This window comes from Haliaeetus leucocephalus, unplaced genomic scaffold (assembly GCF_000737465.1).
Source record: "Haliaeetus leucocephalus isolate CR32 unplaced genomic scaffold, Haliaeetus_leucocephalus-4.0 Scaffold206, whole genome shotgun sequence".
NCBI classification, from domain to species: Eukaryota; Metazoa; Chordata; class Aves; order Accipitriformes; family Accipitridae; genus Haliaeetus; species Haliaeetus leucocephalus.
Genome location: NW_010972642.1, coordinates 6,544,315 through 6,571,397, shown reverse-complemented (window position 1 = coordinate 6,571,397; position 27,083 = coordinate 6,544,315). Strand labels below are relative to the sequence as shown.

The window sequence follows — 27,083 nt, the reverse complement described above, 5'->3', positions numbered from 1 at the left end:
AAATGCAGTCAAAAGGTGAATCTGCTTTGTACCCACAGGAGAGGAGCCCCTCTTTCATACAGTGGAGGTTGGTGTTGAAGAGTTCCAGATGTCCTCCAGGTTATAGGTTGAGGTATTGAATGTAAATCATGCCTTTCTTTCCAACCTCTGTGGGTTTGGCTGGAGATGCAAATGTCCTTGCTATTTCACACTTCAGATATTTAGAAATACTTCTCAGACTGAGAGAAGTTTTAAATCAGCAATTTAAGAACCTAAAAGAAGAAAGGCTAATACCCATGTTGCTCTTAATTAGCAAGCCACAGTTATTGTATATAACTAAATCAGAGCCTCGAGTGTGAATTTTGCAGGAGTTATAAAGTGATGATTAATCCCTAAATGAAGATTCCTCCCCTGGTCTTTAAACTCAGGGATTGTTCTCCCTGTTAACAGAGGAAAGGACTTTGCTAAATTATGTTTGCCAAATCTTACTGGCAAACATGCTGGCTGGTAAAGACAAAAGCTGTTGTGTTATTAATGCATCAAAATTAATTATGCTAGTATAACTGGTTATCTTTGGCACAAGTACAGAGCTTGAGGGACCAGACATGGCGCTGCCCTATTTGTTACCATGGTAGACAATTATGAAAGAAATACAGATCTGGACTTGCATAACTCGAAAGCAGTTCTGAGCAGATTGTAAATTTCCAGGTTAAGAGTAAAAGAAGTATTCCTTTCTCAAAAGCTATCATTTTGGACCCAGAAGGAATCTGACCCACTTGCAGGGGAAAAAAAATACAGTTTAAAGAGTTGTGATCAACATTGTACTGACTAATGGGTTTTCACAAACAACTCTGGAAAATTCACCTGATGTGCACTTAATCTGGTCCAAGGTGGTAAAAGCAATCTAGGTGTGGCATCAGTTTGATATTCTTAGCTTGGACTTCTCTGGGCATATCTTCTATAGTTGGGGCTGAATATGCAAGCAAAATGGTGAGCGGCTTCTGTGAGACTGCAATAGACTATTCAATCTGGGTAAAATGGTGTAACTACCTGCTGCTTTAGATAGCTGTTTTACTTGAAATTGGACCTTGGTCAAACTATGCAGTTAACTTACGAACTGTGATTGCTTATAAGTGCTGCTCCAAACTTGTGCAGGGTAAACAAATAACACCTGGGGTATGGAGGTACCTTTTCTAGTACCCAAGAATGAAAAGCACCTATTTTGATAATCCCACAGATGCAAGGCTGCAGAAGTTTCATCAGGAAATAGCAGGCAACAGTGAGCATCTTTGATACATAAGAGTATCAGCAAAATAGTAGGCAGCAAACTGAAATCAGCAAAAAACAGACAGCAAACTGAATGCAGTCCAGTAGTTGAAGTACATTTAAACAGTGTGCCAAGCAGTGTGCTCTTTGCATGTGCCAGATGTAAGCAAGCCATGATTTATGCGTGCAAATGCCTCTGTGCATACGTGCATATTAGCTCAGCCGAAATTTAACATGAGCACTTTTGAAAACTTGAATTCTGAGTTGCACTTCACACATTGTTTGTTCTTTCATATTAGAACAGGCTCTGCTTCTGAAAAGATACAGAGTGGAACTTTACAAGAAGCTGAGGACATAAAAGTTTTAGTTCAGTAACAAATGGAGGTGAGTGCTAGTGAGTCATCTGCTAAGTTTTGAGGGCAGATGGCTGGACAAGAAATTCCAAACCATTCTTTTAACACCACAAAAATCTCTCTAATCTCTGACCATAACTATGGGGTTGTTCAAAACCAAAATCTGGAAAGATGAGAAGAGTTCACTTTCTCAGAACTCAGCTTCCAAATACAGCTGCTGAGACCCATTTGTAAACTTTTAACCTATGTCCAATGATAGCAGTTACACATCTGTTGTCTCTGTGCAGAAGCTGAGGGCTGAAAGGAGCAATTGCACATGCATTTATGGGGAAGTGAAGATATTCTAGTGGGGGTGGTGTTGAAGCTTCTTTAAGGATTCTGACAAGGTGCCCTCCACATCCAGGGTAAGCAAAACTAGATGGAGAAAATGGACTTGAATTCTGCAGTGACTCATGGTGCTTGGTGTGTTTCTGTACATTTTAGCCTAGTGATAGATGCTGTTTCAAGCCACAGGGAAGACATGTGGGTATATCTGATAGTGAGTAAAGCGTTACACAGCTCTTAGTGGCTGTGATGCCTTGCCATCACTGTATGTTCAACCCATAAAAGCTATTCCAGTTGTGTGTCATCAGTTCTAATTGCCCCTCTTCATTCTTTTGTGTTATTGTATGGTACAGATCTAAGAGGCCAGAATTATTCTCTCTTCTGCATTGGTAGCCGAAGACAACTTCTGAATTACACCAATTATTCTGCTAATCCCCTTCCCAGCTTGAACAAATTATCTCAGAAAGTAGCTATGCTCATCCATATGAAAAAGTGAGACTACCGGCAAGAGAGTATCTTCTGCATAACTCTGAGGGTTACACCTTGTAGCTATAGTGATCTAAGAGTCCAGGGCAAATGCTCCTGCTAAGAGTCTTGTACTCTCTTGCACTCTTGCTTTCATAAGACCCTGTTCTGAGCCAATTCAGCTCATTAAGCCAAGCTAAATTAAAAAAAAAAAAAAAGAAAGAAAAGAAAAGAAAAATAGACCGTTTTCTCCACCCTTAATGAGCTGAATTGTTTGTGAGAAGTGTTTGGCAAATGCCGCCACAAGGACAAGGTGGGATGTGTCTCTGGAAGCAGGAGATAAGGAGGGAGCAAAGGGTCATAGGCTGAAGAGGAGCAGGACCTCCCATTTTGGGAACAGCAGGCTATTAGATCATCCTGATATATAATCTTTCTGGTTGTTAGTCATTGCCTTAGACTGGGGGTGTCATGACAAAACCTTCATTGCTATTGTTGTTACCCTTATGACACAGAGGAAGCATGACTTGTTTCGTGTAATTTCCTTTATGTAAACAGTGAGTAGGAATTTCGTGTCTGTGTGTTCGGGGCACAGACAGTGACTTCTCAACAGCTTTTGCTGTATGATTAGAGTGCTGGGCTGGGAAACAAGGGTGATGTTGACTCTGGAAATGGCTACAAAGAGCAAGATGTAATCCTTATGTGAAATACACGCTGAGACACCCTGAGGAAAGGAACCACTTATCTCAATATGTGTAGTCCTCTTAATGTCACTTAGGTAAGGCCAGTGTAGCAACATTTGATAGTATACTTGTGCCAAAAAGTTGTAAGCAATCCAATTAAACCATAAAAGCTGTTAATGATGCAGTAGAAGCTGTATTTCCACTGGAAATTTTGCCACTATAACACCACCAGCAACATCTTCACAGTATGGTTTATAAAGTATAGGCTGAGATTCATATGTGGCCCAGAGTGATGCAGCATCTTGGGTTTTGTGAAAGGTAGCCACACTGTGGAATGGTTCCCCTGAAGAGGTAGGCTAACAGTGCAAAGTGTGGGTCTGGATCCAAAACTTCTAGCAGTTCACAAGTGGTCTACACCAATCTCTTATTTCTAGTCCCTAACTTTTCATGTACTTATATATGGTTATATATATTTTTAAAGTCCCAGACTGGTCTCAGAAAACTTACAAGAGCATGCCAGGCAGGAATTGCAAGCCTAGGATATAGAATTTCACATTAGAGGCAAGTAGCTGTGCATGAACTCACCTACTACTTTGTGTATTTGCACAGTGTAATCTTTGGTTACCTGATTTGTGTACAGGTGCTCGAATTGTGTGTGTGGAATTTCAGCAGTTGATTTACTAAAAACATTAAAAAATAGGTTACTGTGTTTATGCAAGTTCACTACAAAGAATGCTCCCAAGCTTGCCTATACATGTTAACTCTTTTCTTTCTGTACCCTCTAACACTCTGAACACAATAACCTATCTTCTAAATCGGTGAATCAGTGGCAACATCTATGGAGCATCAATTTCATTTACCCCCCCACAAGGAGCTTGTCCACCATTTGCAGAAGCCTTTTGTGGCCCTTAGATGAAAGACACTGCATCTGTGTAAAATAGTATTATTATTATTGTTGTTAGTCTAGTGTTTTCAGTAGGTTTTATTGGAACCTGATGTCCTGCCAAAAGTAACACCCTGGGAATCTTTCAACAACTGTTCCTGGGTGTTCTGTAGATTACTGTTGTTTTCTCATACACTGTCCCTGGGAATTACATTCTCAGATTAGAAAAAATGTCACTCCTCTTCCCTCTGTGAAAAGAACTGCTGTTCAGGCTCTATATTAAAAGATTAGGCTGGTACTTTTTTCTGGTGACTGATTATACAGGTTGTGTTTTGTTTTCTCATTAACCCCTTTGCAAAACAGGTTCAAAATGTTAAATAAGATTGATGTGAATGATCTTGTAGCATTATGCAAGCACTTTGCATAGCTGAGAATGGCCAGTTAAAGGAGGACTGGTGGAAAATTGGACCCAGACATTCAGTCAGCAACTTTCAACCCTGGAGAGACAAAGAACCTTTAAGAGCTAACTTTATAATGAGGAGCTATAGTACAGCATGGCAGAAATTAAAGGGAGGCCCAACTCCCCTTAGTGACAATTGTGTTTTTCAGAGATCTCCTGGGTAGACATTGCTTTGAGAGACCTTTGGGAAGGGGTGTAGCAAATGAGGCCTTGCTAGGAGACTGTATTGGGGAAGCAAATGCCTCTGGGCCAGAATAGGAGTGGGAGGAGATTAAAGTAGAATAACCATATCTCTGACAATTGAATGCCCAAATTCTGCAAATACAGTCTTCTTCTGAAATGCATTCACATTCAGCCACTGAACATGTAAGTTTCTGGAGCAGGAAACAAAATTTTGCAGGAACAGAAGTTTCTTATGATTTCTTTGTCACCGTATCTGGTGTTTATCCTGTAGTTTCTCACTTCAAGATGACCAAGGGACAAAAGAAGTGGGAACCAGTGATGCAGAACAAATGCCCTGGATATCAAGTGGGGTTCACTCAGTATGCGTTTTGTATGGGAGCTGGATTGTTATAAGAGGGTAGCCAAAAAGCTCTGTCCAAATGAACTCCTGAATGTTTGAGGAGGGATGGAAGAGTTAAGGAGAAGGAGGAAAAAAAACCTGAACCACGTGAGGCAGACTAGGCTCTGGGTGCCTGTGTTTGGAGCGCCGTAGTGGTTGTGATGGTCATTAATTGGCATGGGCTCAGAGAAGAAGCTCATATTAGCTCCCAGTTTTAGTTGTGCATTGAAACATTTACATATACATAGCACAAAGTGATGGGAGGAGTTTATCCTTACAGTTTATTCACTTTTGATCACACTGTTCCTTTTCTGGTTTCTGCCTTCCCCAGCAGAGCTCACTGTTGTTGGAGCAGCTCAGCTTTATTGTCAGTATGTTGTGCAGTAGCTTTATGAAGCGGTTTTGTGGTGCCTTTCTGTGCACTCACTACAGTCTTTTTTTCTGAAAAAAACAAAAACAAATGCCAGTCTGCCCCTTTTTTCTTATTCACAGTTTCTCATATCCTGTTTGAACACCCTGACACTCTGTTTGATGCTGCTGCTGACATGACCAGAGAAGACGGGCAAAAGAAACTTCTTTCCACCTATTAATATGATTATCATGACCAGTGACTCTTACTCTGTATTTATCCCTGCCTGAGAGGAAGATAAATGTTTAGTGATATCATTACAATTGTTCTCCTCAGTTCTTGACCCTGGCACCAAACAGTCTTGTTTTCGTTGGGCCTTTTGAAGACCTTTTACCTTGTAATCTACCTTCTGAAGAAATACTGCCTCAAAGGATACCTTTTCAATCTTCCATCTTGAAGGCCCTCACTCAGCTACACCTATTACATTTAAATGTAACTGCGAAGTCTGTCCTCTCCTTCCCTGCCCTCCCTACCTTAATTTCATACATCCTTCTAACACCTCAGATCCTGCAGCATTTGAGTACAGAATGTGAATTTCCCTCTGCTCGCAGGTATCAACATGTTAGCGTTGATTGTATACGTAATACAGGTGCCTTGGGCAAAAGGCAGACTGAATACTGCTTGGTAACAGATACAATATTCCCACAGTTTTGAGCCCACAGAATATTATCTATAGCACAACCAAGAGGAGTCACAGAGTCCTACCTGCCCTTCATAATGCACCAGGAGGAGAAGAGGGCCTTCAAAGAACATAGATCTTTCCATACAAAGATTGTGATCAGTAAATCACAGCCTTCTCTTAGCCTGTGTATTTTGCTGGTCCTAAGACAAACTTCCCACAAGTGTTGCTCTCATTTCTGCTGAATCAACCTTACAATTATGCCTACTGAGAAGATGATAACAAATGAAGAAGTGCTTTGCCATGTGCAGGGTACAAATGTATCGTGTGTATGGAAATGGCTGATATAGCTGGAGGAATTACTCAGCTAGATACTGCCCCTTATTTATCAGAGAGGTCAAGAATAGTGCTAGAGACAGTGTCTTCTGACTGAAGGATAGCCACTGGGAGCAGTATCCTTTCAGACTGCTCCAGCCAGATCTGCAACAGTATATACCCACAATGTACTTCATAAACAGATTTATCAAGTCCATGGACATACATGGTTAACTGTACAGGGCTCATGGTAAAGCTCAGTGCTACTTGGTCTTGTGTAACTCCTTTGATGTTTAGTTGGCTGAACTTTACTTTTCATAAGTCATTTGATAATATGTAAAATAAAAAAATGGGAGGAATATAAAAATTGTGTTAGGCACACCAATAACAGAAAGGCTGGGCTCCTAGCTGAGAAACTAGCTCTCATCAGATAGGAAAAACAGGGAGGGGAACAAAGGAAGAAAAAAATTGCTTTTGGATCAGAATAGAGAGGAATGTATTGTTATCATTTGCAGCCACAGAGCGATGCATCTTTTTATTTTTCAGCTATTCTTTGCTGTTGGCGGCTACGAGGACACCTTTCCCTGCAGCTGGCCAAGCATCTGAGTCAGTAGCTCCCACAGGAGAGATAATGTCCCTGTTTGTACGCTGTGCAAGTGAGGCAAGAGGAAGCGCTTTAAAACGACCCTGCTCCACCCTGGCTGTAAACACCTGAGTTCACCAACACGCTGGCCCACATCCGAACCCCGAGCCCTTTCCCCCACCTGGGGATCCATAAGACAAGTGCCATTTTGCCATGGCCCAAAAAAGTGAACACTGTAAACTACCTAGTTAAGTAACTCAGGGTGATGCCTGGAGGCTTGTGGCTGAAGGTAGTGCAGAGGGGGTTGGAAATGAATCAGAGGGCTACTCAGCTCAACATCACTAACCAAAAGCTAACCTAATTAGTAGCCACCAAGACCTGTTACCATCTGCTCTTGAGTTGCCTGTCTGAGCCTGGTCCTGAGTTCAAATCTCTGCATAAAGATACAGATCTACAGCGTGCCTGCAACGCTGTCCACATCAGAGATGGCTTTAGTTATCTCTCTTTTTTCATGGTCTCAGCAGAATAATTGAGCATTAGATCAACTCAGAGATGAAACACACGTCTTGCTATACTTAGTAGCTCAGGCTAGGATGAAGTGGGGAGCTCCATCTTCTCTCGTTTCTGGGGACAGAGACCACCAGGACTCTCAGTTCTCTGTATCTGTTCCCCCCATTTGGCTTCCTAGCATTCATAATCTGTCATTTTGTGGACCACACTGTGCTGGGAGCTTGCTTCTGGGGCTGCACTCCTCTTTTTTTTTCTTTCTCTCTTTCATGATTTGTTTCCTATACTTAAGTAGCTGGGCTTTGGTGTGTGTGTTTTCTTTTTTTGTTTTCTTTTCTTTTTCTGGGATGCTGAAGATATTGCCTCCTCTGAGCGTGTGTTAACTTTTCTAATTTGGTAGGCCCAAAATAAGTTTTCTCCCTCAAACTCTTTTGCACCCTGGCTCCTCATCTGAGAAGGAGGGAAGAGGGGCTTTTATTGTGCTGGTGGACTTTGCCCATCCCTCTCCGGATCTGAATAGGCCAGCATTATTTCACAAGTGCTAAATCCACTCACAATGGTTTTAAATGGTTGAGCTGCTGAGCCAGCTGAACAGCAAACACCAGAGGGGAAACCACATTTTGTGAGCGCTTCAGATTCCTTCAGACTGTACATGGAGCCATTAAGAGCAAAGTAAAAGCCCTTTGACACAACTCCCTTCGGCAACTTTTTCACAGCCACATGCCAAAAATGGGGGCTGGCTAAGGAATTGGTCCAGAATCAGCTCCCAGGAATCTAGCACATGAAGATGGAGTTCAGATCTGTTTCTGTTAAAAGAAAACAGCAGCATATTATATTTTCTTGTAGCATATTAATCTCTTGCTGGATGTCTCTCTGATCAGTGTGGACTGCCAGTCAAGGTATCACCATGGGCAAAAGATGAAAAATACCCAGGTGCTTATGTTATGGAGGAATATTTTTATTGTATTTGTGTTTGTTATCTGTTTTCCTTATTCTTTATGTCTAAGTTAAGAAGAACCCAGATTGTATATCTCATGGTCTTCTGATCATCCCAGAAGAACTAGATCTTCAGCTAACATGATCAGCCAAGAAATATCCAAGAATGCAAACAATTATCCCATTGCAATAAGATGGATGAAGGCCTATCTAAAGAAGCTGTTATTTCTGTCTCTGTCCAGACTTCTGAAGGCAGGGGACTTAATTCTTCCTTAGAAGGCATAATTGCGTATTCCCTAAACAGTTTCTTTCACAATGATCTGGGTTAGTTTAGACACTCAGTAATGGAGGTTTCCTAGCCCAGGCAGTCTTGATAGAGTGATTACTTTGAGCAGTTGCATTGAGGCAGCAATAATAATTGATGGTGGTGATGAGAATGAACCTCCCTGCTTTGGCGCTTCAGCTCCAGTCAGCAAAAAATGTGTAGCCACAGCCTGAAATCACACAGCAACATGCAGGAACATTTCATCTTGAATCAACTAAAAAAAGGTGCAAACCTGAAGTAAAACAGTTGCATCAAGAATGTGTATGGTCATTCTGACTCAGAATTTATGTTTAGTATAATTTAGCTTGTTTCACTTTGGCTTTGGGGTTTGTTTCTTACACCAACATGGTTGAGCATGACTGTAGCTCTACCAAGAAAGAGGTGCAAACACAGCTGCGTGCCTGAACTTTTGAAAGGGTGTCGAAATTTGTTTCCAATTGATGTTGAAGTTACATTCAGCAGGGAAGGAATTGTGTTTGTTCTCTTATTGACAGCTTCAATTAACGTTCTTCTTTACATTGTGTGAAGTAACAGAGTGGTCTCTGATGGTTAAATAAAACAATCTTTAATGATTTCTTAAAAAAAATAACAGAGATTAAGAATTTAGCCAGTGAGAAGTAGAAATGAAACCACAGAACACATTGCTGCTGCATGGCGATCCACCCATCCAAACAGAGATGCTCAGTCTTTCCTTCCTGCTTCTGTCACTTTTTACTTGTGTGTCCTCGGGTACACCAGTGGTCATTTAACCATCTCTGCCTTGACCTAGTATCTGTAAAATAGGCAGGAAAATACCTTTTGCTCCATATGGGGATTGTGAAATTAAACTCACTGATATTTACAAAATGCTTGGAGAACTAGGGAAAGCAGAACGTGTTTCTCACACAAGTCCTGTGAGACTACAAAGTATTGCTGTGTTGTTATTTTCTGCAGAAACATTCCTTCAGTAAAACATAGGCTAGAGATGAATGGTTGATTGTCCTTTGGCTCTTGTTAGATTGGTAGGAGCAGTTATTTTTCTCACATAACTAAGGTCTGTGGTAAATTTGGGGCTTTTTTTTAGTCCCCCAAAATATCATTTGGAGTTCTGTGAGTGCAAAGAAAAAACTCCTGCAAATATGCATAAATATTTGCAAAAATTAAAAACCTAAAGAAAAAAAAAAAGAGCCTGAACAATTCACAGACCAGTACATCATCTCATTTTCTTCTTCTCATTTCTCTAAACCTGCTGACAGGATTCCCCCAGAAATTCCAGCACTCACTGAACCTTGACCTAAGCAGCTTCATGAGAAATTTCTTCCCCAAGGGTTATTTTGGATAGAAACTTCTAAGATCCTGAGTGTAATGGTTTTCACAGCTGTAATTATAGAGTCACACATCTGATTCATATAATTTGACAAGGAATTATAGCTTGCCTGGTTCAAAGGAGTGTGTCAAGGTGTATGGTAACTGGTGATGTGAATCTTGCAGCATCTGCACATGGGCTCTTCCATCATTCTGGTGTCCAATTCAAATGTTTCTGTTACATGTTTACATACCCGAGGCAGTCTAGATTACAATATTCTTGTATTGCCTTTTCTCAGAGAGAGTTTTATAAACATTTGACTCACAAGCCAGGGATGGAGAAATGGCAGTGAAAATGCCCGTGCACCCTTTTGTACTTGGAGAAGCTCACTACTTCTGTGTGTGGTTATTGTATGCATGCAGCATTGCCCATTTTTGGTTCTCAGAAGAGAAACATAACAAATGAATACATATTTTTCAGGAAGGGCTGAGAAATGGTAACTTGGGCTGAAGGCTTCCATTTTTAGTGGCTAAGTGAGCAGAGGTGCTGTATGTTTGTTGGCTGAGGACAAACAGAGAAGCAAGTGTGTGGTTCAGCTTTCAGACATGGGCTGGAATGAAACCAAGGGAAGCAACTTTTTGACAAAAGACACAAAAATTGATTTAGCTGTGGTTTAACAGGTATTTCATGTTGCAGAGGACTCCCTCCCACTCACAAAGATGTCTCACTGGGAGGTCTTGTCATTGGCCAGCCAGGAGAACCATGTGTTACCACCACCATAGCCAGGTTTATGATTACTCACTAAATAAAAGCCACTCCTCGTGTGCTCCAATCTGCAAGGTGCAAGTGTGGGTGAGATGTATCTGTATTTCAATGTGTGAAACAGGTACATAGCGAGAGATGGTGCCCCTAAAGGTGGTGGCTGAGGAGGAGATGATGGAACGAGGGGAAAGGGGTCCTGCTGGTGGCTGATGCGTGGGTGCTGCAAGCAGGCCAAGCCGGGCTGGCAATGTGGCACAGGGGCGGCAGGAGGGTTGTCCTTGGCTGTCCTGGACGGGGTGCAGCCACGCTGACTTGCTGCTGCTCTCCGTGGGACATAGGGCCCCCACCACGCAAAGCCCTGAGCACCCCCTCGGCCCTCAATGCTGCACCTATACCATCTTGTCACCCCAGGTCCTGTGCTGCTTCACCCCCTTCCCGCCCCCTCAGGGAGACCCCATGCCTCCTGGGCCTTGCTCCCTCTCTGCTCCCCCTGCTTCTGTTGTATGAGCTTTAAAAAGAAGGCACAGAAATCTGTTATTATTGATAAGCTTTTGTAGCTGCCAACCTCTGGGCTCCTCTCTCTTCACCTGAGGGGAGGTGGCAGCACCCACCGATGCAAGTGACTTCCCTCTCTCCCTCCCAGTCTCCCCTTCGGAAATGTCTGGGCTTCCCTAGATTGCTTTTATACAGCCCATTTCCCCTCCCTCACAACTTTTGACAGTTTCTAGCTGTGACACGAGCTCTGGCTCTGCTATAGTTATCAGACATGGAGGTGAGGTGCTGTGTGCTCCGGTCTGCAATGAACTAACCCTACAAGGCAGTGGGAGAAAAAGTCCCATAATTTACTGTTATGGCAGCCCCAGCTCTGGGTGAAACTCGTATGTCTAGTGCCACATGTTGTAGACTGGCATGCATTGTAGCTGTGGGCCTATGTGCAATTGCAGGGAGAGCCCCTCACGGAGCCTGGGGAGGTCCGGGTATCCCTCGTCCCTGTGAGGCCGAAGAGGCAGCACCACTGGTAGGGCACTCTGCCTCAGCAGGCCTGGGGTCTGAGCGCTCTGCAGTCAGTGTCCTCTGGCAGCACGGCCTCCTTTCTGTGACCCATAGCACTGCCAGGCCACTTTTTAGATACGTCAGAGGAAATGACTGTTCTAACGGCACATCGTTGCCTTTTTCTTTCTGTTGCAGGGTTATCTTAATCCTACCCTAACCCTAAACGCAGCAGAAGAATCCTATTTAACAACAGTCCCTTGCAGTCTTCTGTCGGAGGCCTCTGCGTGCCTGTTGTTTGAGTGAGAGCAGATTCACTGACCGATGGGTCAGTCAGGCTAATTTACTATTTGATATGCTCTCTATCAACAGCCCCTTTGCCCCCTTTCCCTTCTCTGCCTTCACATGCAGGGCTTCGCCATGCACATGGCCTGCCCAGTGCACAGCCTGGGACTAGGCTCCCTCTCTCAGAAAGATGCTGATACTTTTCTTTCACCACCCCTCAACAAGGTGGAGTGCGAGGGACCAGGTCAGCCTCCGGTGTAAGGCCGCTACTTTCCATGGGATAACTGCAATGGTATATTTGACTCCACATGTTCCTCATTCTCCCCAGATACCCTAAACCCTGGGGTCCAGTTTCTCAAGATAAGAAAATACCATCCCCGTGTTTGGGAAGGGCATAAGTGAATGTTCACTCTAAGTGGGAAGGCTGGCCGTGTCCAGGTAAAGAGGGCAGGAGGAATGTATAGAGGAGAGGAGAAATGCCACATCTGACTATAGAACAAAGGACCAATTAGTACTGGCTGTAAGAAAGTCTCCTTCTCAGCGTGTTTTGATCGTGCTGTCTGTCTTCTAGTGTGAGTGTTATCGGTTTCTGGGACCAGCGTGGGTAATGCTATGCAGACTTGCATGTCCCTGCAGCTGGGGGAGAAAAGCATAGGATCATTCTCACTCCTAAGCATGATATCCTATTTCACACCTGTCTTTTGACCAACTAGGGCATGGTGAATCTCTGCCTAAGCCTCTAGCTAGCCCTGTAAAGGCTTTACTCTCAAGTAGCAGTCCGAAATCTTGCAATCATCTGAGTGATGTCCACTAGTAAGAGCAATCATTTCTACATTTGGGTCTTCAATCCTCCTTCCACTGGCTACACCCAGACTTGGACCTTCAGCTAACTGATCTGAAGGAGAGATCCTGCTGCCTCTACATGCTCTCATGGCCACACAGTCTTAGTCATTGGCAGTTGTCTGATCCTCCTGAGAACCACTGCAGGACAGCAAACCAGGGCATTAACCCTGCCAAAAAGTGGTTAGCTTTCTCTGAGTTTAGCCCTCTGAACCAGCTTTACCAGGGTCAAATGAATGGCACAGGCAGTTCCAAGTGCATTCCTGGGAGTGGGGAGTGGGATCCTGTTTCAGGGGCTGCAGTAATTGGGTTACTTTAGTTAAAAACACAGTGAGATAAGTTCTTCAAACTCTTGATGGCAGAGTTACACACACCATACAGGCATATCACAGGAATAGCACTCTCTGAAGCACTTGTGATTTTCTTTCTGAAAGGCTCTTTCTCTCTCTTAGTGCAGATTGTCATTATCCAGACCCAAATTACAGAACCCAGATAATGCTACTGAAGTCCACTGGGGCAGGGACACTGCTCAGTTGGCAATGTTAGATCGTCACTGTTATAGGAAATTGCTAAAGGAGAGCAAAGGTTTTACAGCACTAGAAAGCACAAGCTGGCTGTTGTTGCAGAAGCAGGCAAATACGTGCCCAGGCCAAGAACTTGTAAGCACATCACAGCCTCAAGGCACACGTTAGAGCCACAAAAAAACACAAACCCAAAAGTCTAATTCAGTTGTGAACATACTCCCTGCATCGCCTCATCAGGCCTAGACTGAAAGTGTCATGTGGGAGATGGGATTTACAGTGGTAAGTGGGACTTTCCATATGTTTTGTGGGCATTTTGGAAAAGTCCCCACTGTCAGGCCTATAGCTAATGCTATTTATCTGCCTGTCTAAAATCTTCCCGCTGTAGATCTGGTCAAAAACTGAGCACTGGAAGTAAATTATCCAATTATTTAAAATTTTTTTCCCTTGCAAGTTGCTTGTAAACCTGTCTTTATTTCCACAGATGTATTTTGCATTCAAAGTATTCACCAAATAAATAGCTTCTGCCAAAAAATTTCAGTGTAGGGTCCATTTTCCAGAATGATTATTTTATGTTTACTTTTTTTACTTTTGATGTATGAATGACTCCCTAAATGGTGAGGTATTATTTCTGCTACTCGTCCCAGGGGATTGTAAATTTTTTAAACCAAAGATTAAGAAACTATAAAAAGAAAGATGCAACTTATAATATATAGCTTTTCTTGCAACACGAATATGGATGACATTCATCCGGTGCACATCCCTTAAACACCCATTTATACAGAACATAACAGCCATTCATGAATAAGAAAATATAAAAATCCAAACCTAATAAAACTCTGGAGCCATTTAGAACCAGCCCCAATCTTTGCTCCATTCTGCAATATTTGTCTGGGGCCCTGACAGAATTAGCCATGGCAATAACGTGTGAGTGTTACTGATTTCAGCTGTCCACAGACTTTCCCCTGGTTACTGCCGCTGTGGTGGGAGTGGTGGAACGGATGTTGTCTCAGTTGCTCCCATTCAAAGTCTGGTACATTAGCTTAAATCACCGATGAAACAGGGTTGTGTTAAGATGCCAGATCGTGAACTGCAGCAGCTGAGGTACACAGCTAAAAGATGTAATGGGTCTTTTGCTGCTGAAAAGAACGGTCCTGTATGGCTCCCTCCTCCTCTCTGCCCCCTGCAAATCTGTATGGAAGGGTTGGAAGCAAGAGCCAGGGGGAATAACAGCATAAAGAAATGCAGATAAATCAGCCAGAATGTGACTATCAAAGCCATACTTCCTATTCTAATTTATAAATCTTTGTTTCCTGAAGTAAAAAGAAATTGGTGATGGGATCTTGTTGGGTTGTTTTATTTGTTTCTATCCCAAACGTATTTTTCTGATCCCAGTTGTCTCAGGATGTACTCTGTTATATCTCATCAGGTTGCTGGTCTGCCTGCCTTGTTTCTCATCAATGGTAGATGCTTAATAGGGGAAGGTGAAAGTTTCACTTGCAAGCCCCAAATAGAGACGTCTGGGAAGCAAAATGCATCATTCAAATTAATTCATGTTAAAGTTTTATCTTTTAATAGGTAAATTAATCTTTTTAATTAAAAGATTTTAATTCAAGTTTTATCTTTTGTCTTAGCACTTGGCTAGCTGGCACAGATCTGGTGAGGCTGCTCTACAGCCTTGTGGCTTTTTTTTCCATTTCCGTACCATTTCCTTTTAGCATCTCTGTGTGCACAGTTTGAGGTTTTGCTGGTCTTCCTAGAAGTCAGAACTGGAAAACAGACTCTTTTGAAACACACAGAACAAGAAAATTTTTGTGAGGGAGAAAGTGGATTAATGGGAGATACTTCTTGTTGTTAAAAAGCAGTCCTTCGTCTCACTTATGGACAGTTGGTGTATAACTTCTCTAATTCAGGATACTGCTTGCAGTCAGCAATTGTGCCATTGCCTGTAGGGAACTGAAAAGTGTATTTATTTTTATCCTGCTATTGGCTTATGGGATTTGAAAGTACCTTTTTTAGCTTGCATAACTGTAAATATTGTTACTGGACCTCCCGACCTCTTCTCAGTGCTTGCTCCTATATTTGACCTTCTAACCTGCTCCAGGAGATGGCAAATTCCACAGGCTGATGACACGCTGGGTGGGGGAGTCTCTTGTTATGGAGACTTTCAATTTCACTGAGTGACGTCCTGTTCTCATGATTTAGGATAAGCAAAAAATTTGGGGCCTGAGCAGTTCTCCTTAGAGCCTTCTTAAATCTTGATTGCCTCTTCCAGCTCTCTCCTATGCTGGGCCAGAGGCTCACATTGTTTTCATTCTATTGTTACCTGTCTAGCCTGACCATGTAAATGTTGTAGAAGAAATGCTAGTAGGTGCAACTGCTTCAGACACAGGACCCTCTCCCTATAAATAAAAATCCCTATTTCTCTATTGTATTATAGTTAACTTCCACGACTGTTTCTGCTACTCCATCCAGGAGCTCTTTGAGGAGAAGTGAGTCATGCATTACCACTCCAGAGTGTGCAGTGCACATTCCCACAAGCTCTTCATAAACCCACAGCTGGAAACTTTCAAGAAGACACCTGCTCTGCCTTCAGTGCTCAGAGCAGGAACTCAAAAGAGGCTTTTAAATGTACTTTCAACTGAAAGACTTCTTTTCTTTTCTCCACCACTGATGGCTCCTCCCTTCACCTCACACTTGTCAAGTCACGCCATTGCCAGGACCCTCTGCTTGTCTCAGCTCTGCGCCACAAATCCTGATTTAGGATCCTGCCGACTATGCCGATTTGTCGCGAATGGGTGATTTAGATAGCTTAAAGAATCACCATCAAAGCTATTAGTGAAAGTGGTTTTAATATGATATTGTAAAAGTGTAACTTAACAAAGTTTGATGGCAAGGTTCACTCTATTACTGTACAGCACAATCATTTGAACAATGGTTCAAAACTACCAAGGCACAAATCAAAGTTACCATACTACAAAGTTATGCACGATATCGGCCGCTTACCAAAGATCTGCTGTTGGTAAAAGGTCTCTCTGCTTTGAAGAGCAACCTCGAGAGGTGTCCCAGCTCAAAGGGAGATCACTGCCATGCAGCCAGGCTGCTTAGCTGGGAGAGCTCAAAGAAGGCTCACTTAGCCTGTCATATTTATGGAATAAAGTAATTGGCTTGTAGTCAAATTCCATGCGATGGGAAAGGTATGCATGAGACTCCTTGTACCCACAACTTTCTTTGTTCCTCAGTAAATGAGTCTCAGAAAAGCCACCCGCTATTCATGTGTTAATCGCATGGTCGATGTTCCAAGCTCATATGCATCGATGCTCACTGTGTCACTCTGCTCCTTTGTGGGTTTTCAGAGAACAGACTGAAACTAGAGGAGTTCTTGGCCCATTTACGGCTTAGGCCTTTACCTCCTTTGGAGCCTGAACCAAACTACCACTAGTTTGGTTAAAAGGTCAAGTGCATCCGTCATACTATGTGGTCGTATGTAATGCTCTTTCTCTCCCCTGCTAGCACTGTATATTTCCTGGTCATAAGCATACAGGAATCTGTGTGCATTCACCTATATTTTGTACTGTCTGGTGGCTTCATGAAATCCCTGTAAGGTGTTGCAAAGAAAATCTCAGTAGCATGATTTTTCTTGTGGCAACCTATGTAGAGGTGGATGGAAACACTCCACACCTTCCTGCTCTAGAAACAGATAGGTATGCTCTTTTCAATTTTGTAACTCAAGGAACCTTTGACCTTCTGGGCTTATTTATTTGATTATTGTAAAGGCTGAAGATGCTGAGGATCACTTTTGGTCTTCGCTTAATCTCAAGATGGGTTGAAAGAGAAAAATCTAAACCCCAGATTTTTCAGAAGTAGATGAGTATTTTAATTGGTGAAGCTGATTTTTTTCATCTATGAAACCTGGGCTTCAAATACACAGTAGACCTGAAACTTTCCATTGGGTGGAATGATTTAATATACAAGGAGTTAATTTGACTTTTTATTTAGCATAATTTTCTTGTCCTCTTTGCCCTTTGCCCCCAGTTTCTGGCTCACTGATTTCTATATTTTTCCCCTTATTACCTAGTTCTAGGAAAGCCTAACCTCTCTCTTCTTCAGTCCTAAATAGAGTACATTTTCACAAACTGTCAGCTACTTGTGTATCTTCCTCAGTCATCTTGTCCCTTATCTGAGCATAACTGTTCCCAGGTCTTAAAAATCTGCTCTGCACCTCATATGTCAGTGGAGATATGTTCTGCACGATCAGGAAGTCTCGGTCCTTTTTTCTAGTTAAGGATAATTGTCCTCGTCATTTCCAAGGGCACAAATCTTTCCATTTTAGTTTCTCTGACATGGGCCAAAGAAATAAAAATTGAGACCCCAGATAGACTTCCCCACTTTCAAATCTAAGGATGTTAAAGACCATTAAAGACAGAAAAATTGGCTGCAAAATTTGGACCCTGATGCTCACCTACTCAGGGCTGGAAGCTGTGCCCTGGGCAATGCTTCATATTCTTCCCTTCTCCAGAGTTGCCTGAAGTGCGGATCTGGACTTGAACTTCTGAAGTTTGATGGGTGTTTGTGATCTGGGATTTTGATTCCATTTAATCTCTAAAAGTTTCTTTTTCCAAACCCTTGGGTAGTTGCCCTTTCCTAGCACACACGCTGAGCACAAGAAACACCCTTCTTTAAAAAACACAAACACTCAAAAAAGGAACATAGAGAACTGGGAGAGCTTCACCAAGAAGTTTTGTTTCTCTATAAACCCTACATAGGAAACCCTGGCCTCTGTGCTCCCTCAGCATTTGCTGTATTTATTTCTTTTCCTCCTCTCCAGATTGGGAGCACTTTCTGCCAAACAGAGCAAGGCTTTGTGAGATGAGGAATGGCTCAAGTTTTTGCAGCTTGTAAAGTATGTGCTGCCTCCTTCTGAGAGCTGAAGGCTAACTTCTGCCCCTGCTGCCCTTCCTTCCCCCCCCAAGCAGCTCTTTTTAGTAATACCCTTCTTCTTACCCTCACTCTTTCGGAAAAAGGCTCGTAACAGCTCCTGGCAGGACAGGGCAGAGCTCCTGCCACTAGCTTTTTGTCAAAGGGGAACAGAGGAAAAAAAGCAGCACTGAGTTTTCAAGTGAAATTGGCTGCCAAAGCTGAGGAGCGAATGATAGAAGCAGTGGATATTTCCCCCAAACCGGGGATCTTCCCTCCTGCCTCTCCCTCCCACGGGTATTTCCCCGAGATAGACTCACTTGAAGATTGATGCTCTCCCCTTCCGAGGCCATCCTTTTGCCCCCAGGTCTCTTCCTCTGCAGACGGCGCACGAAGTGGGGCACTCCACGCTCCCAGAGACTCTCTCTTCGCTGGACCAGGACGCGCAGCTGCTGGAACAGACCTGCTATTCATCTGCCGGCGGCCGGCCGCCTGCCTTGGCATCAGCTGGGGGGAGAGAGAGGGGGTGGCACGCCAGTTCCTCATTGTCTGCGTGGTCCGTGGAACAAGTGTCCCTCTTAGACTTTCCGTGACAGTTGTGTTCATTACGTGTCTGTGTTACCTCTCCGAGTCCAGCTGAGCCTCATGAGCTCACTTGGGCTGGGACGCGGTGATGCAGCCAGTGTACCAAGAGGTTCCTGGCATGGGCTGTGCAGCCGCAGCAGCGATCCCGATCTCCCCCTCTCTCACCAGCGCACAGCAGAGCATACGGACGAAAAACTAATGGTTGAAGAGATTAGGTCCAGAAAGTTGTGCCAGCTAACCGCTGCTGCTACTGCTGCAAAGATATTGTTACATCTCAGATAAAATTTGCCCTTTACTCTCTTTACAGTCCCTTCTTCTCGTTTTTCTCCCCAGCCAAAATGCCCTTCCTTTCCCCTCCCCAACACTTTTTTTAGTTGAATTTGATATGTTTGGTCTTAGCTGAAATTGAATCTTGCTTTTTGCTTAAGTTAAAAGCAGTTACGAATGACACTGGAATGGAAATGTATGAAGCCAGATTCAAGTCACAGTGTAGAAAAATACGTTGTTATTATTAGGTGGAATCCTCAGGCAGAAAAATCAGCATAATTCTCTAGATTTTAGAGAAACTCTGCTACTCTGTACTACCTGTTTGGCTTTTGAAGGACAATTTCTGTAGTTACAGTAGCATAGAAAATTTATGTTAAGTAATATATTCTGTTTAAACAGTTTAGCCAAATGCATGTTGTAGTACTCCAGCCTGACTAAAAGTGCTGACAAGTCTGTCAGTAGATGATCCTGTTGCATTGATGTTTCCCAGCAAAAGGCCTCCTTTTGCAATGAAAATACCAGTGCTTACTACTGCAAGTTCATTTCAAAGTGTTGATGAATTTAGCCTGTCTGCATTCCTCCCAAACAGCTTTTTTTTTTTTTTTTAAACTTACAGATGTATGAGCTGAAGCAGTGAGATGTGTTTAGGGACTGGGCTAGTGTCACGCAGGAAAACAGGGCCTAGGATACAGCTCATTTCATTCTTAGGGTTTGGCTTAAGGCTGAAAGCCCATCAGGAACCATGAGGCTGATTCTACAATTAAAAGCCACCATCATGGTTCCTACTTCTGAATGAAAATTAATAACCTTGTGGGTGGTTATCACTGACGTGATTGTTTGAATCCTACAGGGAAATGGAGGTGAGGGGAAAGAGGCTACTCATTACTAGTCTTCAGCACCTGTTGGCTTTTTCTGTTTTTTTTTAATGTAAGGAGCATTTAACCCAAAATGCAGCCATCTGCTGCTGCTGTTGACTTGCTCTGCTGATGGGAATCTGTATGTTAACTGAAAGCTCCCTGTAAGTATACTGTTGCACGGTTGTTAATATAGATAATTACCTGTTTTGATTTACTTAGTGTAGTCTATAAAAAGATGTTATGGTTGATCAGTTTATAAATAAATATCATTTATTAATAGATAATTTATACTGGCTAGTGTCTGCTGTGTTTGTTGAGGCACTCCTGGGAGTTAAAAGGACTTCGTGTTGTGCAGGTTCTTTGTGAACAGGCTTCCAGCAAATGACGCATGAAGTCTGGCCAAAGTTTTTTGAGTTCTTATATGTGCCATAAGCATAAAAACAAGTCCAAAATATCTTCTAGTGGTCAGACAGGAATGAAGTATCTATCTTTTCATTTAGTAGATAAAAAAATATCACCAGTGTACAAATTTCAGACAAGACTGCATGATATATAACAACGTGCCTTTTTAAAACTATTTTTTCTTAGTATATCTAAATGCTATGCTGGGGGCTTTTTTTTTTTTTTTACACACTCTCCCGAGAAGTATTGCAAAGAGTAATAATCTTGCACTATGTCATCAGAATACCTACAGAAATCAGTCAAAACTTACAGTAACCCTTGTGTCCTTGTAGACACTTCAGTTAAACCAGGTTCCCAGTGCCTTCTCCCACGATAACATGAAAGAGACTTTCTGCAAAGTGTATTAGCGATAATGGCTGTATTGGCCTCCCTTGAAGCCAATCCTCCCTTTGTCTGGAGCCAAACACATTAGAATGAGAAAACTTCAAAAAATAAAATTTCTCTTGGAAATTATTTGTCTGTGTCATTAATAGCAAAGCTCAGAGCCAAAAAACGTGAGAAGAGTGGGGAGTGGGTTTATTTTAACTTGAATTGTAATAGCTGCCCAAGACAGGAGTGCCTCAGTGAACACAGTTATAATTAAGATTTACTTGTTACTAAATGCAATTACAAAGAACCACATTTTTCAAACTATCTTTCTAGTAACTGTTAATTATTATGCAAGAATGCACCATTGTAATGGTCCAAAGAATAAGGCATAGAAAATGCAGCCCAAATTCTAAAAGGGATTGTGTGACAAGAGTGGCAGCACTCACCACTTTTAGACTCACCAGCCCCCAAACTTTCTTCCAGTCCTTTTTTATAACGCAAGACAAGTGGGAGACCTCCAAAACCTGGCTGTTCTAATGGATGTTGATTGCTTAGAGAGTCTTTCTGGTAATGCATACTAGAGACAGTTGGGGAAAGAGCAGTGTTCTTTGAAAGGAGGGTGGGGAGCATCTGGGGCATGACGAAGAACAAGTATGTGATTTTCCTTGCAAGATCAGCCCACGCTAGCTGAGAGTGGAGGGGAGGCTCTGTGGATCAGCCACATTCACTGGGGAGGAGCACGCATGGCAAAGTTGCTTATTTCCACCCCCATCCTCTTATGCCAGCCAAAGTGCTTGTGCAGCCACCCAAGAAACCAGACAGAAGAACTTCTTCCAGCTGGAAAAAAAATACATTTGCGGGCTATTTTTTTGGCTGGGATCAGATCCCTGACCTGGTTCTGCACATAACTGCACAAACACTTACGCTGGCAGCAGGGAGGGCGCCCGGCGGGAAATGGAAAAAGCAGCTGGGAGTGGAGAAGGGTGGGGACAAGCCGGTTCAAGCAGCATTGCTGCTGAATGTGTAACCAGAGCGTTGCAGTGCTGGTGCCACCAGCGGGGCTGGCCTCTGCAAAGGGGACACGGGAAGAAGAGCTGCAATTCTTGGGTTTCAGCACTAGCCAGTAGAGACTGCTGGCAGCAGAAAGTAGGCCATGCTGTGTGAAGACTGATGCAAGGATTGCTCTTCCCCACCACTCTTAGGTTTGTTGTGATACTCAAGAGAGAACCATAACCAAGACCGCAAGAATTTCTGTAGGATGACTACACTTCTGATAGAGCAAATAACCGGGCAACTTCACTTCTTAACCCTTCCCAGGCCTTGATTTTGTGTTACTAAAGTGGTTTGGCTTTGGTTTGAGACACCCTTTCTCCACCCTGTAATTTTGGGCCACCTCTTCACTATATCAGGAAAGAAGTGTGCTACTGATCTGTCACGGGTGCATTCACCCGATTCTCTGAGAGGATGTGAAAAGAGCTTGACTTGTCTAGCCTTGCAGAGTGAAAACCAAGAGGGATACTGACGCCAACTACAAATCCACTAAACTGGAAAACTCTAAGGAGATGGAAATGCAGCATTAGCACAGGAACTAATTAATAAACTGGCCAAGAAAAATGCTAGGTTAGAAATTAGAGGAAAGTTCTTGGCTGCCTAAGTGCTGATGTTCTGGAGAATCCAGCCAGTGAGAGTAGCAAGGACAAGCAACCAAACTGGATTGGAGATGTAGCTTGCTGCGTTTACCAAAAGGATTACCAGCTATGGCTGCCTGTGACAGCCAGGGACTGACTCCACTAACCAGTCTTGTCCCAGGTCCTATCTTCTGTGTTTCACTGGTGGTTGTCTTTGAAGAGCAAAACTCAGCAATGCTGTAGTGCATGCTGCTGCAAAAGTGAAGGCAAGTGTCTAGGTAGCCAAAGGCCCATTTTTTGTAATTTCTTTAAAAGCATTGGTCCCATTGTTTTCCAATTAATGGTAAGGGTATAGCTCCTGGCTGGCAGGACTAGCTTCACCTTTTATAGGAGAGAACCACAGAGCATAGCCTAGTGTTTGGAACAGTAATAATCCTAAGGAAGGCTCTGGAGACAAAGAACAAAAAGATGCAAGTAATACTTCTAAAATTCTCCCAGAGGGTGATAAATGATCCTGTACTTATCCAATGAATCATGAAATTATATGAAAGCAAGGCTAGAAGGGATTTTAAGGAGTCACCAATTCCTTCTCCTGCTCCAAGAGCACAGCGGGTAAGTGGTACCTGTCTCATTAGCACAGACATTGCTCCAGCCTGCTTTGAAAGTGTTCCAGATGTGGAGATTTCCAAAGCAGCCTATCCCAGTGCTTCAGTAACACCATCCTAACAGCTAGAAATGGTTTTGCTAATATCTAATCAAAAAATGCCCCTGCTGCAATTTTAGCCTGTTATTCTTATCCTCTCCACATGGGAGAGAAGAGATTATTTCCTTCCTCTTTGCTGCAGTCGTTTACATTTTTGAGGACTGCTATCATGTCTCTGTTCAGTCTTCTCTACATTTAGGAAAACAAAAATTCCTTTGCAGTTTCCTCATAGGTTATATTTCATAGATCTCTGAGTGCTCTTGTTGCTCTCTGAACTCTTTCCCGTTGAATTATTGGAGAGTTTTGAACTGTTGGCAGTCTGCGTTAGCACAGGTGAAGATGGTCATAGGGGTGCAAGTGAGAGAAATAATGGAGAAATAATCTTCTGTGTATTTGGATTGATAATAGAAGTCTGGAGCACAGACTGTAATTTTTGTGGGGTCTGACTAAGTGCGAGTTTTCTGTCTGTCCTTGAGAGAAAATCACTACTTCCCACTAGAAGGCCAGGACAGATGCTAGACAAGAAAGATTCTTTTACCACTCTTCAACTTTTTAAAATGTTGTGGTAAGCCACAGTGAGAGTGAGAATAAAGTAAAGGTGGATCAGGCTGTAGGGAGTCCAAGGTCACCTCCTGAGCACCAGCTGAAGCTCATATAACCAGCTACTGATAATTCCTAGAAATCTTAGCAGCCCAGACTTGCTTTGGCTCTCAAAGGAAGGATTTGGAGTAATGAAACCATGTCCCATTTGGAGAATAGTTTCTGAAGCCTGAATGCTCTTTCCTGGGTACTAAACTCTTGGATTTTGTCTTCTTCAGTCAAACATCTGCACTGGAAAGGTAGATTAAGAACATTAATTAACCACAGGCCTGGCAGGAGAAGGTATCACTCAAGAAACAGGGAGCTCAGTCAGATTACAGCCTGACTGGCACTTCTTTGAGCATTTTGAGAGCTCAAGTGGACAAATAACTCCAATGTCAATCCTTATCTTCTACACGGGAACGTGTGAGAGGTTAGAAAAGGGTTATGTGCATTCCAGTATACACCCCCTCTCTTTAACACCTCAGCCACAGCCTACAGAAATTGCAGGTTGCTTCATGCTCTCTTTTTGTCTCATTAGTTCAAGACAGACTGATACTTTTCAAAACTTTTGAAGCTTTTTCAACACCAGTGGGTCAGGAGGCACGCACATGAGTGCCCACACACACAGGCACACCCCCTGTTACATGATCCTTGTTAACACTGCATGGCCTTTAAAAGAGTCATGATACATACGTTTTTTTCTGAGTCCTCCAGTGATTACCAAAACATCTTCCAGGATACTTCTGAACCTAAAACTTGCTGCTATCTAAATTTCCCTGTGGATATTTCTACTTACTTCAGTGCTTACGGCCTTGGTCCATATCTGACTTTGGCCTCAGCAGTGTTTCCCAGCCTTGCTGTGCCTGGCAGTTTTGAAAGCCATTTTCCAGGGTAAAGCTTGGAAAGCTCATCTAATTAAGACTCTCTCTTACATGCTCCTTTGCTTTTCTTCTGGAAGTCTCCTCTGAACCTGGCCCTTGGGAACTGGGCAAAATAACAATCTCCCTTTCTTGCCCCTTTCTGTATTGGTACTTTTCCTGGTGTTCCTCTCTGCTTGAACTGAGTCTTTCCTGAATCTGACCCTGGCAGCAGATCTTGCCATGGGTGCATTTTGCATGCTGTGAACAAATGCTGCGAAGTTCCCTATGTTGCATTTCACCTGTATGCCATTTTCCCAAAGACAGTTTTGCAGCTCGAACACAATCATGGATTATTCATACAGACTGATTCATCATATTCAGAACACTCCCATTTCCTTCAGCTGGGGTTGAATACATTTTGCAGAAAGTGAACAAATCCTCTACGATGAACAACTCCCAAATTCCCTCTCTTGTACCCTCCCCCCTTCCAGTGTCCACCCCCATCTCCCCACCTACTGCTGCAGAGAACTGACACAACGATAAGCCAAGGGGTAGATCTGGAAATGGTATGTTAATGGCATTCCCTCTGCCACCTTTGTTTATTCCCATCTTAATGCCACACACTAAATATAAAAGAAACCCTCAGCCTTGCTTACTCTCTCCCTTCCCCCATCTCTGCCTTCCTGACAAAGTTTCCAAATAAACCTTGAAACCCACTATCAGTTGGAAAATGTCTAATCAATGAAAGACACAGGAGACAGTAATATGAAACCCTTTGCCTCAAGATCTTAGTGTTTCTTACTGAACTTCAGTCTTTAAGGTCAGGCATTCTAGCTGATGTTTGGCTTGATGTTCATTGAATACAAAGTCAAACAAGGGGCAAGCCTGAGTAGGTTATTCCTCTGTTTACAAAGCAAGCAGCTTACTGACTTCTGGCAAACTGGATGTTGAAAGGGCATCCTCACCTAAGGACACTGGAGAAAAATAGGGAGAGATTTGGTATGGCAGGACCTAGAGCATCATTCTCAGTGGGCTGCTTTGTCCGCAAGTATTGATGAACTGCAGAAAACTCAAGCAGCAATGACTGCAAGACCGTGAAAGACATAATTTGCAAAGAAGTGTTTTAAAAGCAAAGCATGTGGAGGATAGCTCAAGTCAGTACGTCCCACAAAGCCCCTTTAAATCCACAGAAAGTCCTCTTGTCTGCAGTTAGCTTTACAGCAGCCCTGAAGGGAGACAGCAGGGGAGGGGGAGATTCCACCAATATTTGAAACAGGAGGGAGGAGGGAAGTTATTTAAGGAGGTAAAAATACAAGTACAATGGGATGAAATTAAAACAGAAGCACCTGACAATCAGACAAAATTTACCGATGTTTTGGCATCATGTCTCCGGGAAAAGAAAGACCCATGTTTTTATGATGGTTCTAATTTGATGTGATTTAGCCCTGAGAAGTGTACGGCAACAAGACAAAATAATCGATTTTTGTAGTGGAAGGTAGGATTAGGAAATTTAATGCAGTTATTGGATCTGTGTCTTGAATGTACTTTTGCTTTCTTGCTGCGGGGTTCCAAGGGAAAACAGAATTTTCAGGCTCAGAAATGATTTCTGTACAGACATTTATGGATACATTGTTCCTCCCTGCTAGGATCTCCCTACAACAAATGGGGACTAAGAGGTTTTAAAGTCTGGTGTCTTCAAGCAATTTTGTCAACAAGCAGCTGAGATCTGTTTACATTTTAAAGACAGACTATTTGGATAAACTGCCAAGCATTACAAGTGCTGTGGTTAGGGCAATGCCTCAGGTCAAGACCAGAAATACAAAGTGCAATAATGTATATTACTCAGAAGGTCTTGTTACTGGGGTCAACCCACCTTGCAGTCAGTGGACTTTCTCTCTCTTTAAAGGGCTTAAGCAACCATGTACTAATCCAGTAACTATGTGCAAAATATATATTTATTTGCTGTCAAACTCCCTTTTTGTGTTGCAAATCGTAAATCAGAAACTCGTGCTTAATCTGGTTTGACGGGTATTTTACATTATGCTGTGCAGACACAAGAGCCACTGAAGTTTTTTGCTTTAGCTTTGTCACTTCCTCAGCATTTGTAATATCTGTGAGAAGCTCTTTTAAAGATCTTTTGCAGTAAAATTTCCCAGTGGAATGGGAGAATTTCAGGCCTGACAGTGAGTCTTACATGATGAAAATCAATCACTGGTCTCTACAGTTTTGATTCTGAATTAGACACAAGTATTTTACTGGTGTAGTTCCAAAAGCCTTGCTGGAATCCCTCGGATTTACACCCATATGACATCAGCATTAGGCCCCAGTGTTTTCATTTTTCATTTGTTATTCTTGGCCCTAGTGTCCTTTTACCACTGTTGAATACAATGTTCCTAAAACACCAGATGTGCTTGTGAGATGGGAGAATACGGGAAAAAAAAAAAATAGATTGCAGGGATTCACTAAACAACACATGACCTTCTTTTGCCCTGTAGTCTGAATTCTGGGCTTTTACACCAGTATAACTGCATTTATTTCTACAGGACTGTTTCTGATTACCATTG

At 42.8% G+C, this 27,083-nt stretch overlaps 1 protein-coding gene across 1 annotated transcript in view; it reads right to left on the bottom strand.

Annotated features, from left to right (window-relative positions):
- The window catches only part of NINJ2 (ninjurin 2), a 48,839-nt gene extending 30,099 nt beyond the window's left edge, over window positions 1-18,740 (bottom strand). The window contains 2 exon segments of the mRNA XM_010566203.1: window positions 18,587-18,643; window positions 18,645-18,740. Coding sequence (XP_010564505.1) covers window positions 18,587-18,643; window positions 18,645-18,740 — 153 coding nt within the window.
- Between the last annotated feature and the right edge of the window lie 8,343 nt (window positions 18,741-27,083).